Source organism: Staurois parvus, unplaced genomic scaffold (assembly GCF_062004578.1).
Source record: "Staurois parvus isolate SC_StPar_1 unplaced genomic scaffold, SC_StPar_1.0 ptg000996l, whole genome shotgun sequence".
NCBI classification, from domain to species: Eukaryota; Metazoa; Chordata; class Amphibia; order Anura; family Ranidae; genus Staurois; species Staurois parvus.
The window spans coordinates 234,396-249,578 of record NW_028318792.1 but is presented as its reverse complement, the minus strand read 5'-3'; the positions used below and the strand labels follow the sequence as shown (position 1 = coordinate 249,578).

The 15,183-nt window shown below is 41.1% G+C and overlaps 1 protein-coding gene and 1 pseudogene across 1 annotated transcript in view; one reads left to right on the top strand and one right to left on the bottom strand.

Annotated features, from left to right (window-relative positions):
• Nucleotides 1-496: 496 nt before the first annotated feature.
• LOC149441377 (G protein-activated inward rectifier potassium channel 1-like) overlaps nucleotides 497-15,183 on the bottom strand; it is a 99,598-nt gene continuing 84,911 nt past the window's right edge. The window contains exon 3 of the mRNA XM_089657413.1: nucleotides 497-1,377. Coding sequence (XP_089513539.1) covers nucleotides 776-1,377 — 602 coding nt within the window. The 3' untranslated portion in view covers nucleotides 497-775. The remainder of the gene's footprint in view (nucleotides 1,378-15,183) is intronic.
• Nucleotides 8,025-9,317, top strand: LOC149441378 (uncharacterized; annotated as a pseudogene).

Genomic DNA, 15,183 nt, shown 5'->3' with positions numbered 1-15,183 from the left:
TTATCTTTTTGTCTAGCTGTGGGATCTCATTCATTTCCATGGTAGCTACCTTGATTGTCTGTTGTCCAAAGTTTAGACATGTTGACTGGTAGCAGATGGCAGGCACCAACTGATTAGTAAATTGTCATACCATTATCACATCGTATACCTATCATTTCTAAAATATTAAAACATTTTATTCAAGAAAAGCTCACCACTAAAACCGGAAAGAAGTTCTTAAAGTGTCAAAGGTGGATATAGATCATTTTGCTCATTATAAATGGAGGCTGAAAAAAAAAAACATCCTTTGCTCTTTATATCCACAATATTACACAATCTGGCTGTTACTGGTATAAAACATATATATTACAGATCTGCAGTTTAATCGCAGTAGTGTGCTCTGCATTCTGAAAGACACCTTTAAAATAAACATTTCCATTCCTAGTATGCAAAATAAAATAAAACAAAATTAAATTAAAAAATAAATTTCTTCTTGATTAAATTCAGGAAAAATTAATTCACAGTGAAAAGAGACACTCTTTATTATTATCTTCAGCTTATTTTCTGATCTGGAACATACTGCAATGGTTCCAAAAACAGATTCCATGCCCTAATTTTCACATTGTATGTGCATTTCATGCATATTAATGAAAAGACAACAGCTTTTAAATGCATGTTTAATGCTTAATGTTTTTTATGACAAAAATGTAGAACAGTGAATGTCTCTTACTGTCACAAATTTAAGGCCATTTATTTTTCCATATAGGATGTTGTGTTCCTCTTCCATTTTTGTTTTTTAGCTGATACAGCCAGAATTCATTTTACGCAACTTTGCGGGCAGATTGGCATCAAGCATTGTTCCCAAGGTCATCATGCCTTGTGCTTTCTTCTGCAGCTGAAGGTTACCAGTAGACTGGGTCATGTTCTCGGGTTTAACCTTGAAGTATTTCAGTGGAGTATTCTCCACACTGTCTTCGCAGGTGGACACCGTTATCCTTTGGATCTTCATGGGAAGGTCTCCAGTACTGCAAGCTCTCTCTACACTACTGCTACACATTCGTAAAAGTTTATCCTGGACATTGTCTCTTCCCCGGCTGAGTTTCTGAAGTTTGCTAGGAAGTATACTGCTTCCCACTTCAAACACATTAAGGTAGTCTAAAGAGCAGACCCTGTCCCTGTTGTACTTTTCACTACAAAGGGAATTTAGAGGTGAACTAGGGGGTAATTTATTTTCATGTTCCTTTACACTATAATAAGGGGTAGGTACTTCAAACGTAGCATGGAACTGGGAGTAGTCCACTCGAAAGAAGCCTTCTTCTAGTGACATGACAGGAAGAAATCTGTGTCCCCACAGTACTTCATCTTCAGTGTAAGATGTTCTTGCCTGGCAGGTCATTCCTGTAAAATAATCAATATCTCATTACATGCATTAAAGACTCTCAAAATAAATAACCCACACTGGTACTACAGGAATCTCTGACTTCAGCCCTTTATAGGGAAAAACACAAGGTTATGAGTTATATACATATAAAAGGACCACCAAAGGTGAGCAGTATGAGAGAAATGATCCATGAAGCGGTTGTTGGTAAGCAACTATGTTGAAGGGAAAATTAATTTACCTTTAATCCAGTTTATATTTAGCCCTTTCATGGCCAGAGGTCATTGCGGCCTAAAAGACCAGACCAAATTTAGCAGAATCAGTATGCATTGGTTAACTTGACAATAACTCTATAGGGTCAATTAAAAGTGGTATGGCCTTGTTTTTAGAAAAAATAAAAAACAGCATATTTCTAAATGTTTCTGGGAGGGGAGCCTGATTACATCACTGACCAGCTCTTTAGTACATTCCAGGCTTTACACAATGGTCTTATTTTTATGAATGTGATGCAGTATGGAGTAACCTTGCAGAGAATATACCGTATTTTTCGCTCCATAAGACGCACCTGACCATAAGACGCACCTAGGTTTTAGAGGCGGATATCTAGAAAAAAATATTCTGAACCAACGGACTGCAGACACAGTACAGGAAATGACCGGAGACTGCAGACATAGTACAGGAGATGACCAGAGACTGCGGACATACTGTACTACAGGAGATGACCAGAGACTGCGGACATACTACAGGAGATGACCAGAGACTGTGGATGTACTACAGGAGATGACCAGAGACTGTGGATGTACTACAGGAGATGACCAGAGACTGGGGACACAGTACAGGAGATGACCAGAGACTGCGAACATAGTACAGGAGATGACCAGAGACTGTGGTCATAGTACAGGAGATGACCAGAGACTGCGAACAAAGTACAGGAGATGACCAGAGACTGCGGACATAGTAGAGGAGATAACCAGAGACTGTGGACACAGTACAGGAGATGACCAGAGACTGCAGACATAGTACATGAGATGACCAGAGACTGTGGACAGTACAGGGGATGACTAAGAGACTGCAGACCTTTGGGGAGGGAGGGGGAGTGGGTACCTGAATTTGACAGTTGTCCTCCCTTTAGTGTCGGCCGGGTGCCACTGCGCATGCGCGTGAAGCACTGCGCTTTGTGATTGGTCCGGCGTCTTCTTGGACCTGTCATGTGTCCCAGAAGACGCTGTACCATTCACAAAGCGCAGCGCTTCTCGCGCATACGCACTGGGCACCCGGCTGTCACAGCCGTGAGCCCACACTAAAGATACCGGTGCGGGAAGACTGTACAGCGCTGGACTTTGGAACAGGTAAGGTTCTGCTGCAGAGAATAGAAGAGCGGCCGGCCTGACACGGCAGTGGCGGTGGGAAAACCGGACCGGTATTTGGGGGAAAAAAAGTGCGTCTTATGGAGCGAAAAATACGGTAGCTATCTTCTTTGTTATAATGATTGATTTGGAGATAATGCTGCATTGTTTTTTAGAACGTATATTTATTTTATTTGGTACACTGGTACATATATGGTCAAAATGTAAAATCATATATTAATTTCCAAATTGAATTTCAATTATTTCTCGCCTACTCATTAATCTGAACCCTCTTGAAGTTTAATCACTTTAATACCAGGCACTTTTATGCCCATTCGGCCCAGGCCAATTTTCAGCACTCAGCACTGTTGCACTTTGAATGATAATTGCACAGTCATGCCACACTGTGCCCACATGAACTTTTTAGCATTTTTTTTCACACAAATAGAGCTTTCTTTTGGTGGTATTTAATTACCAGTATGTTTTTCTTTGTTTCTGCTATATAATTTTACACATAAACAATCTTTATTCATAAATTTAGGCCAAAATATATTCTGCTACATTTCTTTGGTAAGAAATAACCTAAAACAATGTTTATTATGCAGTGTGCACGAAAGTTATAGAATCCACAAACTATGGTATATATATCTGAAAATCAATCAATCCTGATATGACAGCTTATCTCATTTCTTGAGGCTCAAAAATGTCACAACAGTACAAATATTCATTTTTTTTAACGATTTTTTTTAATACACTGTGACCAGTGCAATAATATGTTACCATAGTAACACTGTACTACTCTGGGGAAGTGATCAGGATTTTTTAACACATTATGATTGCTTGTACCAGTGAATTTTGCCAGTATAAGCAACCTTTTTTACTCAATGAGATTGATTCTTTCCTTGTGTATTGTTCTGATTAGCTGTGGGGACTCCTTTCATTGACAGCACTTCACTGTTTGTAATATTTTTGTGTTGCAGTGTGATGACTACACATTTTGCAGTGAAAGCTAGTAGAAACCAGAAGGTTATTTATTTTTATTTTTTAAATATTTTTGAATAGTGTGTGGGGTGTTTATCATATATTCTGTTGTATTCTATTTATTGTATTTTACTCTTCGTGAAATTTGAATTTCGGAAGATGGCTATATTCTAACACTAATACACACAGTCTTTGAAGGAAATCAACAATATTCATCAATATATTTTTGGACACAATTGAATTTCCTTATTTTGGTTTAATTTAAATTTGTTATTATTGTAGTTCAGAAACTTGGATACATCTGAAGCTCCAAACAACAAAAATTTCAGAACGAAGTGAACCACGCATGTCTAATTTTTTATATTCTAAGCAAACTCCCCCATCCATCCATGTCTCCATACTTTATTTTGTTGAGAAATCATTCTGAAAAAAACCCTCAGCAATTCTAGCTGCAGCTATCTTGAGTATAAGCAGATGATTCATGTAGAATTTACTTCCTGGAATCCATCTGCCTTTACTGTAATGTGATGAGAATAGCATGAGCAGTACAATATATCATAGGCTGCTGGTACACTTTGGCAAGGTTAGGCATGCAGGCAGGAGGGTGTGCTTAGGTGAGAAAACCCCTCCTCCGGATGATAGAAAAAAAATTGCCCATGAAGACTCCTTCATCATATTGGTCTAGGCCAGAAAGAAGGAAGTAACTGCTTATTTTATACTTTGTTTTTTATATTTCTTCAAACATAATATACCTTCCAATCGATTTACTAAGTCTAACAGCATAAGAATTAAAATTATTTTAGGTTACATAGTTTGTCTGGCTGAAAAAAGACAAAAGTCCATCCAGTTCAACCATAAAAAAAAAAAGTTATAATCCTATACCCACAGTTAATCCAGAGGAAGGCAAAAACAAAACCCAGGAAAGCATGATCCAATTTGCTCCTGCTGGAAAAAACATTCCTTCCTGATCCCCCGAGAGGCAATCGGATATTCCCTGGATCAACTTTACCTATAAATGTTAGTATCCAGTTATATTCTGTGTATCTAAGAAAGAATCCAGGCCTTTTTTGAAGCAATCCACTGAGCTGGCAAGAACCAACTCTTGAGGGAGTCTATTCCACATTTTCACAGCTCTCACTGTGATGAAACCTTTCCGAGTTTGGAGATTAAATTTCTTTTCCTCCAGATGTAAAGAGTGCCCCCTTGTCCTCTGTGCTGACCTCAGGGTGAATAGCTCTACACCGAGTTCACTATATGAACCACTGATGTTTTTATACATGTTGATCATATCCCCCCTTAATCTCCTCTTCTCAAGAGAGAATAAATTCAGTTCCTCTAATCTTTCCTCATAGCTGAGCTCCTCCATGCCTCTTATCAGTTTGGTTGCCCTTCTCTGTACTTTCTCAAGTTCCCCGATGTTCTTTTTGTGAATTGGTGCCCAAAACTGAACTGCTTATTACATACAAGGTCTTTTTTAATGATTTGTACACGGGTGATATGATATCTCTCTCTCTGGAGTCTATACTTCTTTTAATACAAGAGAGGAGTTTGCTTGCTTTAGAAACTGCAGCTTGGCATTGCATGCCATTATTAAACATGTGATCTACCAGAACTCCCATATCCTTCTCCACCATTGATTCCCCCAGTTGTACTCCCCCAAGTATGTATGATGCATGCATATTCTTAGCCCCCAAGCGCATAGCCTTACATTTATCAACATTAAACCTCATTTGCCACAATATGCTCAATTAAACAGTGCATTGAGGTTGGCTTGTAAGTTGAAGATATCCTGTAAGGACGTTATTCCACTGCAAAGCTTGGTGTCCTCTGCAAAGACTGAAATGGGATTTTTAATCCCAGACCCTATATCGTTTATAAATATATTAAAAAATATATTAAAAAGTAAGGGTCCCAACACTGAACCTTGGGGTACACCACTGACAACCCTAGACCATTCAGAGTATGAATCATTAACCATTAGTCTCTGAATACGATCATTTAGCCAGTTTTCTATCAGATTTTTCCAGGCCCGTAGACTTTACCTTACACATTAGCCGTGTGTGGGGAACTGTATCAAACGCTTGGATAAGTATACCACATCCACCCCTCTTTCCAAGGTTTTGCTCACCCCCTCCGAAAAAGAAATTAGATTTGTTTGATGTCTTTCATGAATCCATGCTATCTGTTGCTTAAAATATTTTTTTCCAGCAAGAACTCATCTATGTAGTCTTTTATTAAACTCTCCAGTTTCTTCCCAACTATAGAAGTTAAGCTAACAGGTCTATAATTACTTGGTAAAGATTTTGACCCCTTTTTACATATTGGCCTTACACCAATCCAGTGGTACTATGACAGTCATTAAAGAGTTCCTAAAAATGAGAAACAATGGCTTTGAAATGACAGAGCTCAATTCTTTAAGGACCCGTGGGTGTATGCCATCCGGTCCAGGTGCTTTATTCACCTTAATACTGTCTAAATATTTTTGGATCATATCAATTGTGAGCCAATGTGGATCACCTGGAGCTGTGTCAATACCATGCCCATTATGGACAAGAGCTCACCCATGCTCCTTTGTATACACAGAGCTGAAGAGGGTATTTAATAAATTTGCCTTCTCTTTGTCCCCAGTCACCCACTCTAGATTATTTTGTAAAGGGCCTACATGCTCGGACTGGACCTTTTTACTATTAATATATTTGAACAAATTTTTGGGGTTGGCCCTGCTATTTTTTGCAATCTGTCGTTCGTTTTCAATTTTTGCGGCCTTTATTTCCTTTTTGCATATTCTGTTATTATCTTTGTAATGTTTAAATGATGATAGCATTCCTTCATTTTTAGATTTAATAAAAGCTCTTTTCCTATTATCTATAGCTTTTTTAACTTTGGCCGTAAGGCACATAGGTTTGCTTTTTAGCCTTTTAAACTTCTTGCCCATGGGAATATATTTTGTAGTGTGTTCACATACAGTCTTTTTGAAGAACTCCCATTTCTGTGCTGTGTTCATTGATGCCAATATTTCCTCCCAGTCTAAGTCTTGGAGAGCAGCTCTTAGCCTTGGAAAATTAGCTCTCTTGAAATTGAGCGTTTTTATTTTTCCCATATTTGCTTGCTGTTTACAGCTAACAATAAATTAAATCATGTTATGGTCACTGCTACCCAGATGTTCTTTTATATGGACATTCATAATAAGCTCTGCATGGTTTGAGATTACCAGGTCCAGCAGAGCATCGTTCCTAGTCGGGGCTTCTATGCACTGTACCATAAAATTGTCCTGTAGTAGGTTTAAAAAATTTCCCCTTTAATTGTACCTGCAGTACCATTACTCCAGTCAATTTCCAGGTAGTTAAAATCCCCCATTATTATCACTGTCCCAGCCCTTTCTATCTGTGCAAGAAGCTTCCACCTCCTCATTTACACTGGGAGACCTATAACAAACTCCAACGATTACCTTTGTAGTACGCACCCCCATATGCAGTTTCACCCATAATACTTCAGCCTCGTCACACTCTCCATCAACTAGGTCCTCTTTCACACTCGCTCTGAGATCACTTCTCACATAGAGGCAGACACCACCACCTTTCCTATTTACTCTGTTTCTCCAAAAGAGAACATAGGCAGGAATATTAATGGTCCAGTCATGTGAAGAATGAAGCCAAGATTCAGCAATACCAATTAAATCATAGTTTTCTTCATGCCCCAAAGCTTCCAGCTCACCTATTTTGCTTAGCACACTTCTGGCATTGGTGAACAAACACTTTATTGCATTGACACCTTGTTCACACGTATTTTGCATATTTTTTTTTACTGTGAAAGGGGTGGAGGGGGGTGATGTAAAGGGGAAGCTGAGGACACGCAAGAGGGAACTTGTTGTGAATGAGGAGGGGACTGTGATATGCAGTGGGGATTAAAGACACTGATGTGAGAACAGGTTCAGATCTGTACATTTGGTGCACACATTGTGGGTAGGTCAGCACTACCTGCTAGAAGCCTGAAAAAGTCCCCAACCTTTTTTTTTTAAATTGTACTGCAGAAACGTGGTTTGGCGCACATGAGGATGCACCACAGGGGCCTACATGAGATACAGACCTCTGATTTTTTTTACTGCTCGGACCTTGGTGAATTTAATTCAATACCCCTGAGCTAGAGGGTTTCTATTCTACCTAGCCTCTCTTTTCTTTCTATTCTTTCACAGCTATGAGCTTGCCACAGCCACAGGAGGAACGAAGATCTGCAAAAAAGTAGGAGTGGGCTATGGGGACTAGAGCATAAACGAGTGCTTCACACGGATTTGATGTGTTGCCTGGCCTTTTTAGGAGCAGAAGCCCTAACAAAAGACAATCATGGAAAAGGAAGTCCCACCATCACTCAATATCTCAATATCTGAGCCTCGCTTCAACCAGAAGAAGTAAATCTCCAGCCATGGAACATGTAAAGACAGGTTGACCCACAGAGGGTCTATGCTGGGCCTGTGCAGCCCCTTCCACACTCCCTAACAATGCATTAAAGGTGCAGCCACGGTCAGGAAGCGGAGGCGCGCAGAGTCAAAGACTACATCCACAAGGTGGTATCTGAGAATATACAGTTAGTGGTGGGGTCAAGTGGTTCCAAAAGTGAACCCAAACCTAAGAGCCCACCTGAGCAACGGCACAGTCCACCCTTGATACTGGATTCATCTTCAGGGTAATCATCAGAGTCGGAAAGTTTCCTTGAACATTTATTTGAGCTTCAACTCATTGACCCTTATATTACAGCTGTAAAAGGAGGCCATAGGCTGGGAACAAGATTCTCAACCCCCAGAGAAGATTAACAAGTATTTCCCAAATTTAAAAAAACAGAGTGCTTCATTCCCTGTCCTGACAGAGATTCGCGATTTGATTAAGGAAGAATGGGAAAAGCCAGAGAAGACGACAAGAATCCAGAATCGGTTTGCAAAACTGTACCCGTTCAAACCCTCTGAGGCGGATTTTTGGGAGACAGCCCCAGGGGTTGATGCTCCTTTGCAACACCTAGTGACACACGTTTCCTTGCCGCTGTAAGACTCGACTACCTTTAGAGACCCAATGGACAGACACTCAGTGGGCTGACACTGACCTTAAGAAAATGTATTCAGTTGCGGAAGCAGCCTGTCGCCCGGCTATAGCTGTAACCTTTATCTCAAGGGCCTTAAAAGTTTGGGGCGAAAATGTGGAGACAGCACTGAAGTCTCGAGGAACTCAAGTTGATGGTTCTAGCAGAATCATCTATAGATCTAGTGAAGCTGCTGGCTAGACTAATGGAATTCTGTAATGGCAAAAAAGGCCTTCTGGCTCAGACATTGGGACACAGATGAAGCTTCAAAGCAGGTGCTGTGCAACATCCAATATAATAGCAAGATGTTACTTGTAAAGACTTTAGAGGACACGATAAAGTGAGTCACCGATGAAAAATCAGGCCTATTGCCACAGAGGGTGAGGAAATGTCAACAACCTTTTTGGTCGGTTCAGCTTGAATTTAGAAGAGCCCGAGAAGCCATATCATACAGTCTGGGCTGAGAATATGCCAGACCACACTGGAAGGGGACACAAAGCTCATTCTTACAGGGCATGAAGTCCAGGGCAGCACAGTCAGCCAAGAAGGCTGATAAGTCCTTTTGACGATTTGTCCATCTGACCCTGCCAGGTGGGCACCAGACCGGCGTCTTTTTGGAAGGTATGGATGGTGAAGGTCATGGATCGTTGGGTCCAAGCAACAGTAACAAGGCTAATCAGAGTGCCTAAATATAAATAAACAGCGCAAACATAGACCTCTATATCAAATCAATATATAAAGTGCAAACATATATAGAAAATTATATTAGTAGTGAAAGTCCATCATGATAATAGACAACAAAAGTTCAGAAAATTTGTGCAAAAAGATCAAAAATTCTTCTAATGAAAAGAAAAACTTCCACCTTCCACCCGTGCAAACCAACATCAAATGCACTCACCAGATATAGGTGAATGAAACGCCTTTTAGGAATTTTTATGGGATCCTAAACCCTCTTTCGTGTCCACTCTATAGGAATCCTCACCTTCAGTATAGGCTCCACCATACAACCGGGGAGAGAAAATCTCAGATAGTGTGATATTGCAAACTACCGTTTTTAAATAAAATCAAGGATTAAGGCCACTCACATTTAGTCCATTTCCTGTCTAAAGCTACCTTAAATACCCAACAGGGGTAATTCATCCCCCATAGGAAATGGACGTCTTGAGAACGCCCGATGGGAGGGGCGAAACGCGTTGACGCATTTCCGGTCTTTACCCCGTACGTCTGACGTCACTTCCGGTGAGTGGAGCGCACGCTGAGCGGTGCGTTCCAGCGGCCATCTTTTGGGATCTGTGCATGTTTGGTCTCTGTGGAGCTTCTGCTGTATCCTGGAGCTGTGATGTGAGATTCCTGAGGAGGTTGTCTGACATTCATTGTCCATCTGGAAGAAGCTTGTCCTAATAAATATGCCTTTTTAAAGTGATTTAAATGTGAGTGGCCTTAATCCTTGATTTTATTTAAAAACGGTAGTTTGCAATATCACACTATCTGAGATTTTCTCTCCCCGGTTGTATGGTGGAGCCTATACTGAAGGTGAGGATTCCTATAGAGTGGACACGAAAGAGGGTTTAGGATCCCATAAAAATTCTTAAAAGGCGTTTCATTCACCTATATCTGGTGAGTGCATTTGATGTTGGTTTGCATGGGTGGAAGGTGGAAGTTTTTCTTTTCATTAGAAGAATTTTTGATCTTTTTGCACTTTCTGAACTTTTGTTGTCTATTATCATGATGGACTTTCACTACTAATATAATTTTCTATATATGTTTGCACTTTATATATTGATTTGATATAGAGGTCTATGTTTGCGCTGTTTATTTATATTTATCACATTTTGTGTTCATCACATTGCACAGCAGCAGGATAGATCCTGTAGTAGTGTTTTTCACTTGGCGCAGGAAGAATTTTTAATCAGAGTGCCTCACTGTGTCTGCTTTTTAATATTGCTGCTATTCATTTTATTGCTGCTTCAATTCACCTTATCATTTATTATTTATTTATGTATATGCACATGTTTTAGAAGTATTTCATTTGATTCATTCATTACTTTAGCGCTGCACCTTTCATATTTCATTCACTAGTGAGAATACCAAGGTCGGTCCTTTAGTGCCAGCAGCTTATACTTTTCTACACACCCATAGCGCTCACTGACACTCCATATACAACAGTAACAAGGCTACAAGATAAAGTTTTGAGAGAAGCCACCGGATATTTTCATACAGATGGAATGGCTACAAGATCAAAGGGAAAGGAAAGTTTTATGAGATTATGTCACTGAGTTACAAAAAAAAAACAATTTTGCCAGTGCCCCCTGGGAAATGAGGAAAGGGGGTCTACTAACCAATTTTCCAAAGCCTCAGGGGATCTTAGGCCAGTTATGGGCCTAAAATCTTTAAACCAACTTATAGAGCTCAGATGCTTCAAGATGGAGTATGCATACAATCATATCTGTGGTGCAACCAGGAGATTGGTTAATCTCAATTGATCTGTCGGATGCATACCTGCATGTACCAGTCAACAAACATCATCAGAGATATCTCAGATGTGTGGCAGGAAAGCACTACCATCAATTCAGGTTCTTGCCCTTTGGAATCAGCACAGTACCCCACATTTTCTCCAAAGTTCTTCTAGCCACTGTCTCTTATATCCACATGTTAAAGATCTTCCATTACCTGTACGATATCCAGGTAGTAGCTCGTTCAAGCAGGGCACTACCGTAACAATAATCCAAAGAAATGAAGATTTTGACCAACTTGAGTTGGTTGATAAACAGTCACAAAAGACATCTTACTCCAACTCAGGAAATGGAGTACCGATGTCTAGTATTCAACACAAAAGAAATAAAGATTTTTCTTCCTTGCCGCAAAAGGGCCGAACTGGAGACATGCGTCAGGGCTGTGATGGCATCACCTGTGTGGCCAACAAGAGATTGCATGATGCTTCTGGGGATGTTTACAGCGGGAAACCCTGTGGTGCTGTGGGCTTTACAGGTATCTTTCAGGCAAAGGGACGTTGCATCCTTGAACTAGAAGTTTCTGTTGCCTCTCGGGATTCAGCAGAGTCTAGCTTGATGGATCACACTGTGGGCCCTATCCCCGGGCATCACTGCCTCTGGACACAGGCCAAAGACAGATGGGATACAGAGGAGACCAGACATTCCAACTTCCTGGAACTCCAGGCAGCATATCTAGCCCTGCTTTATTTCAAACACTTGATACGGGGAGCCTGAGTCAAGCTAATGATGGATAATCCAACAGCTGTCACCTGCATTGCCCAGCAAGGGGGAACCAAAAGCCTGACTCTGCTCCAGTTGGCAAACAAAATTTTTATCTGGGCTGAAACACATGTGGAGGCTCTAGCAGAGGCCCGCATTCCAGGCAAACAAAACCAAATAGCAGATCAGCTGAGTCGGGAATTTCCCAACAGCGGAGAGTGGTCTATCAACAGACGCTATCTGGAACTAATCTTCGTCAAATGGGGGTACCCTCCATAGACCTAATGGCAACGCCTGAAAATGTGCAAGTGCCAAAATTTGGAACAAGATACAAATACAGTGAGGTTACAGCTCAAGATGCCTTCTAGATTCCATGACATTTTCCCTTAGCATACCTGTTTCCTCCAATTCCACTTATCATGAAGGTATTGTTGAAGATTGCGAAGGAGGAAGTTCATACCATCTTAATAGGTTTCCCCTGCTCCTGCAGATGGCATCAGCCCCACCAGTACCTCTACCTCGCGAAAGGGATTTACTGCAGCAAGGGCCCTGGGTCAATCCCAATCCGGGGAGATTACAACTAATGGCCTGGATCTTGAATCAACCAGGTTGAAATCACAAGGCCTCCTAACCAAAGTGATCACTACACTACTAAAAGCAAGGAAAACAACAACGAATGCTGCTTACTCAAGGATTTGGAGGAAACTTGTAGACTTCGCCTCACAACACAGGTTCTCATCACTGGCTCCAAACATCACAAATGTATTAGACTTTCTGCAATCAGAACTGAACATAGGCCTAGCCTATAGTTCTATCAAGGTGTAAGTGTCAGCACTATCCTCCTTCACTGGGCACAGGTGGGCAGACGAGCCTTTGATAAAACAGTTCTTCAGAGCAGCAATAAGAATAAAGCCTCCTAAGAAGAACATCTTCCCAACCGGGGATTTGGGCAGAGTGCTAAAAGTACTCCTGTAACCTCCGTTTGGTCCTGCTGAGTCATGCCCGCTGTGGTTCTTAACAATTAAATAGCTACTGTATTACAACAGCAAAAAGGATCTCAGAACTAGCAACCCTATCTTGCAAACCCCCCTTTTGCATAGTTCTTCTGGATAAGTTGATTCTGAGATTTTTGCTGGCCTCAGCCTCCAAGGTGACCTCCAGATTTCATATGAAATGGGAAATGGTGCTACCAAGTTTGACACAATCTCCGGGACAGACAGACCAATTAGACCTAAGACCATTAGACATGGTCAGTCTGGTGTCTACATATCTGCATAGCTCCTGACAAATACATAAGGCAGAGAGCCTATTCATTCTACCATCTGGGCCAAGAAGAGGAGAAGCTGCATCAGCAAGAGTCATAGCGACCTGGATTATCAAAGGGATCAGCCTCAAATACAAAAAACAGGGTCTTGCTCCTCCGCAGTCTGTACAAACTCATTCAACTAGAGGGGTAGCAGCCTAATGGGCATCGGTCACGAAGGTGTCAGTGGACGACATATACAGGACAGCTAGCTGCAGTTCCTGCGAGACCTTCATCTGGCACTATAAGTTGGATGTATTCTCCACCAGCTTAGCAAGATTTGGGGCAACAGTGGTTTCAGCATCTTTTTAAACTGATTAAAAGTTTCTTGAAGCAGCAATTCAAGTCGCATCTATTCTTTGTCCTTTCTGTCCTAAATTTGCTAGGGTATATCCCACAGTGTGCTGATGGGAGGACAGCCAGGAAAATAAAAATTGTTTTCAATACTTACCATAATTTTCCTTTCCTGGCCTGTCCTCACGTCAGCAAAATTTTCTCCCTCCTTAAGTGGCCTGTGGCCACTATATTTTAGAACAGAGAGGAAGGGAGGGCCTCTTTCTTATAAGCTAGGGAAAGGTAGTCCTGGGGTGCGCTGACATGAGGACAGGCCAGGAAAGAAAAATGACGGCAAGTAAAAACTATTTTCCATTATCCCCAGGGGACTGGTTGCACCCCTGGAGTGAGCCTATTTGAGCATGGATGGAATAAGGTAAGTATTTCTCTTTATTCTGGCACCCCCAGATATCATGAGCATTCAACCCCAGCAGGTTAAATTGGGGGGGATTGAACATTTAACACCTGCAGTGCAATTGCTCACAAACTCTTACTGTACTGGATACTTTATTGACCCTTTGTCATAAATACTGTACTTTTTAAGTCACTAACTAAGAACAAGTAAGGAAATCAGGAAAATCAAAGCACAGTAATAAGTCTGTAATATTTATCATTGGTTAGTGTACTGAAGCAAGAAATTGACCAAGAAAGCCAGGCAACTAGCACTGGCAAAAATCCAAGTGTGGTGAGTACTTAGGCAAGCCATTGTATTATTGTAAGGATGGAATGGATGGGGGATTATTTTGGCTATTGTTCGTAAAAAAAAAAAGTAAAATCTGTGCTTTTCTTCATATATTAAGTCAACCTGCAGTAGTACGAATTTTATACAATACAATCAATTCCTACCTATTGTATCTATATTACAATGCTAATAGCTGACTCTGCATGAATTTTCATTTTATTCAATATTTCTGAAAATGATTCCACTAGTTGATGCTGGTAATGTTAACGAGTTAAATGGGGCAGCACAGTGGCTAACTGGTTAGCACTTCCACCTTGCCAGGGGTGGAGTGACCATTTGGAAACTCGGGCACTGACCGAGGGCCCGGGGTCAGTAGGGGGCCCCATGAGATGCCCCTGGTACCTTTTTTATAGGCTTTTTTGAGTTTGGGCAAGGACACAGGGGCCCCATGATCCCCTATTGCCCGGAGGCCCCATGAGTTGTCAGTCCGCCCCTGCACCTGGCAGTACTAGGGTCATTGGTTCGAATCCCAACCACGGCACCACCTGCCTGGAGTTTGCATGTTCTCCCTGTGCCTGCGTGGGTTTCCTCCGGGTACTCCGGTTTCCTGCCACACTCCAAAGACATGCTGGTAGGCTAATTGACTCCTGTCTAAATTGTCCCTAGTATGTGTATGCATTAATGAGTTAGGGACCTTAGATTGTACACCCCTTGAGGGTTAGGGACTGATGTGAATGTACAATATATATGTAAAGCGCTGCGTAAATATACCGCACTATATAAGTACCTGAAATAAATAAATGTACTGTCTATGCTTTTTCTTAATGATACAGTTTTATGCTTATGAAAAAAAAAAAGTACCACTGTCCACTGATATGAATAAAAAATGTATCCCACTTTAG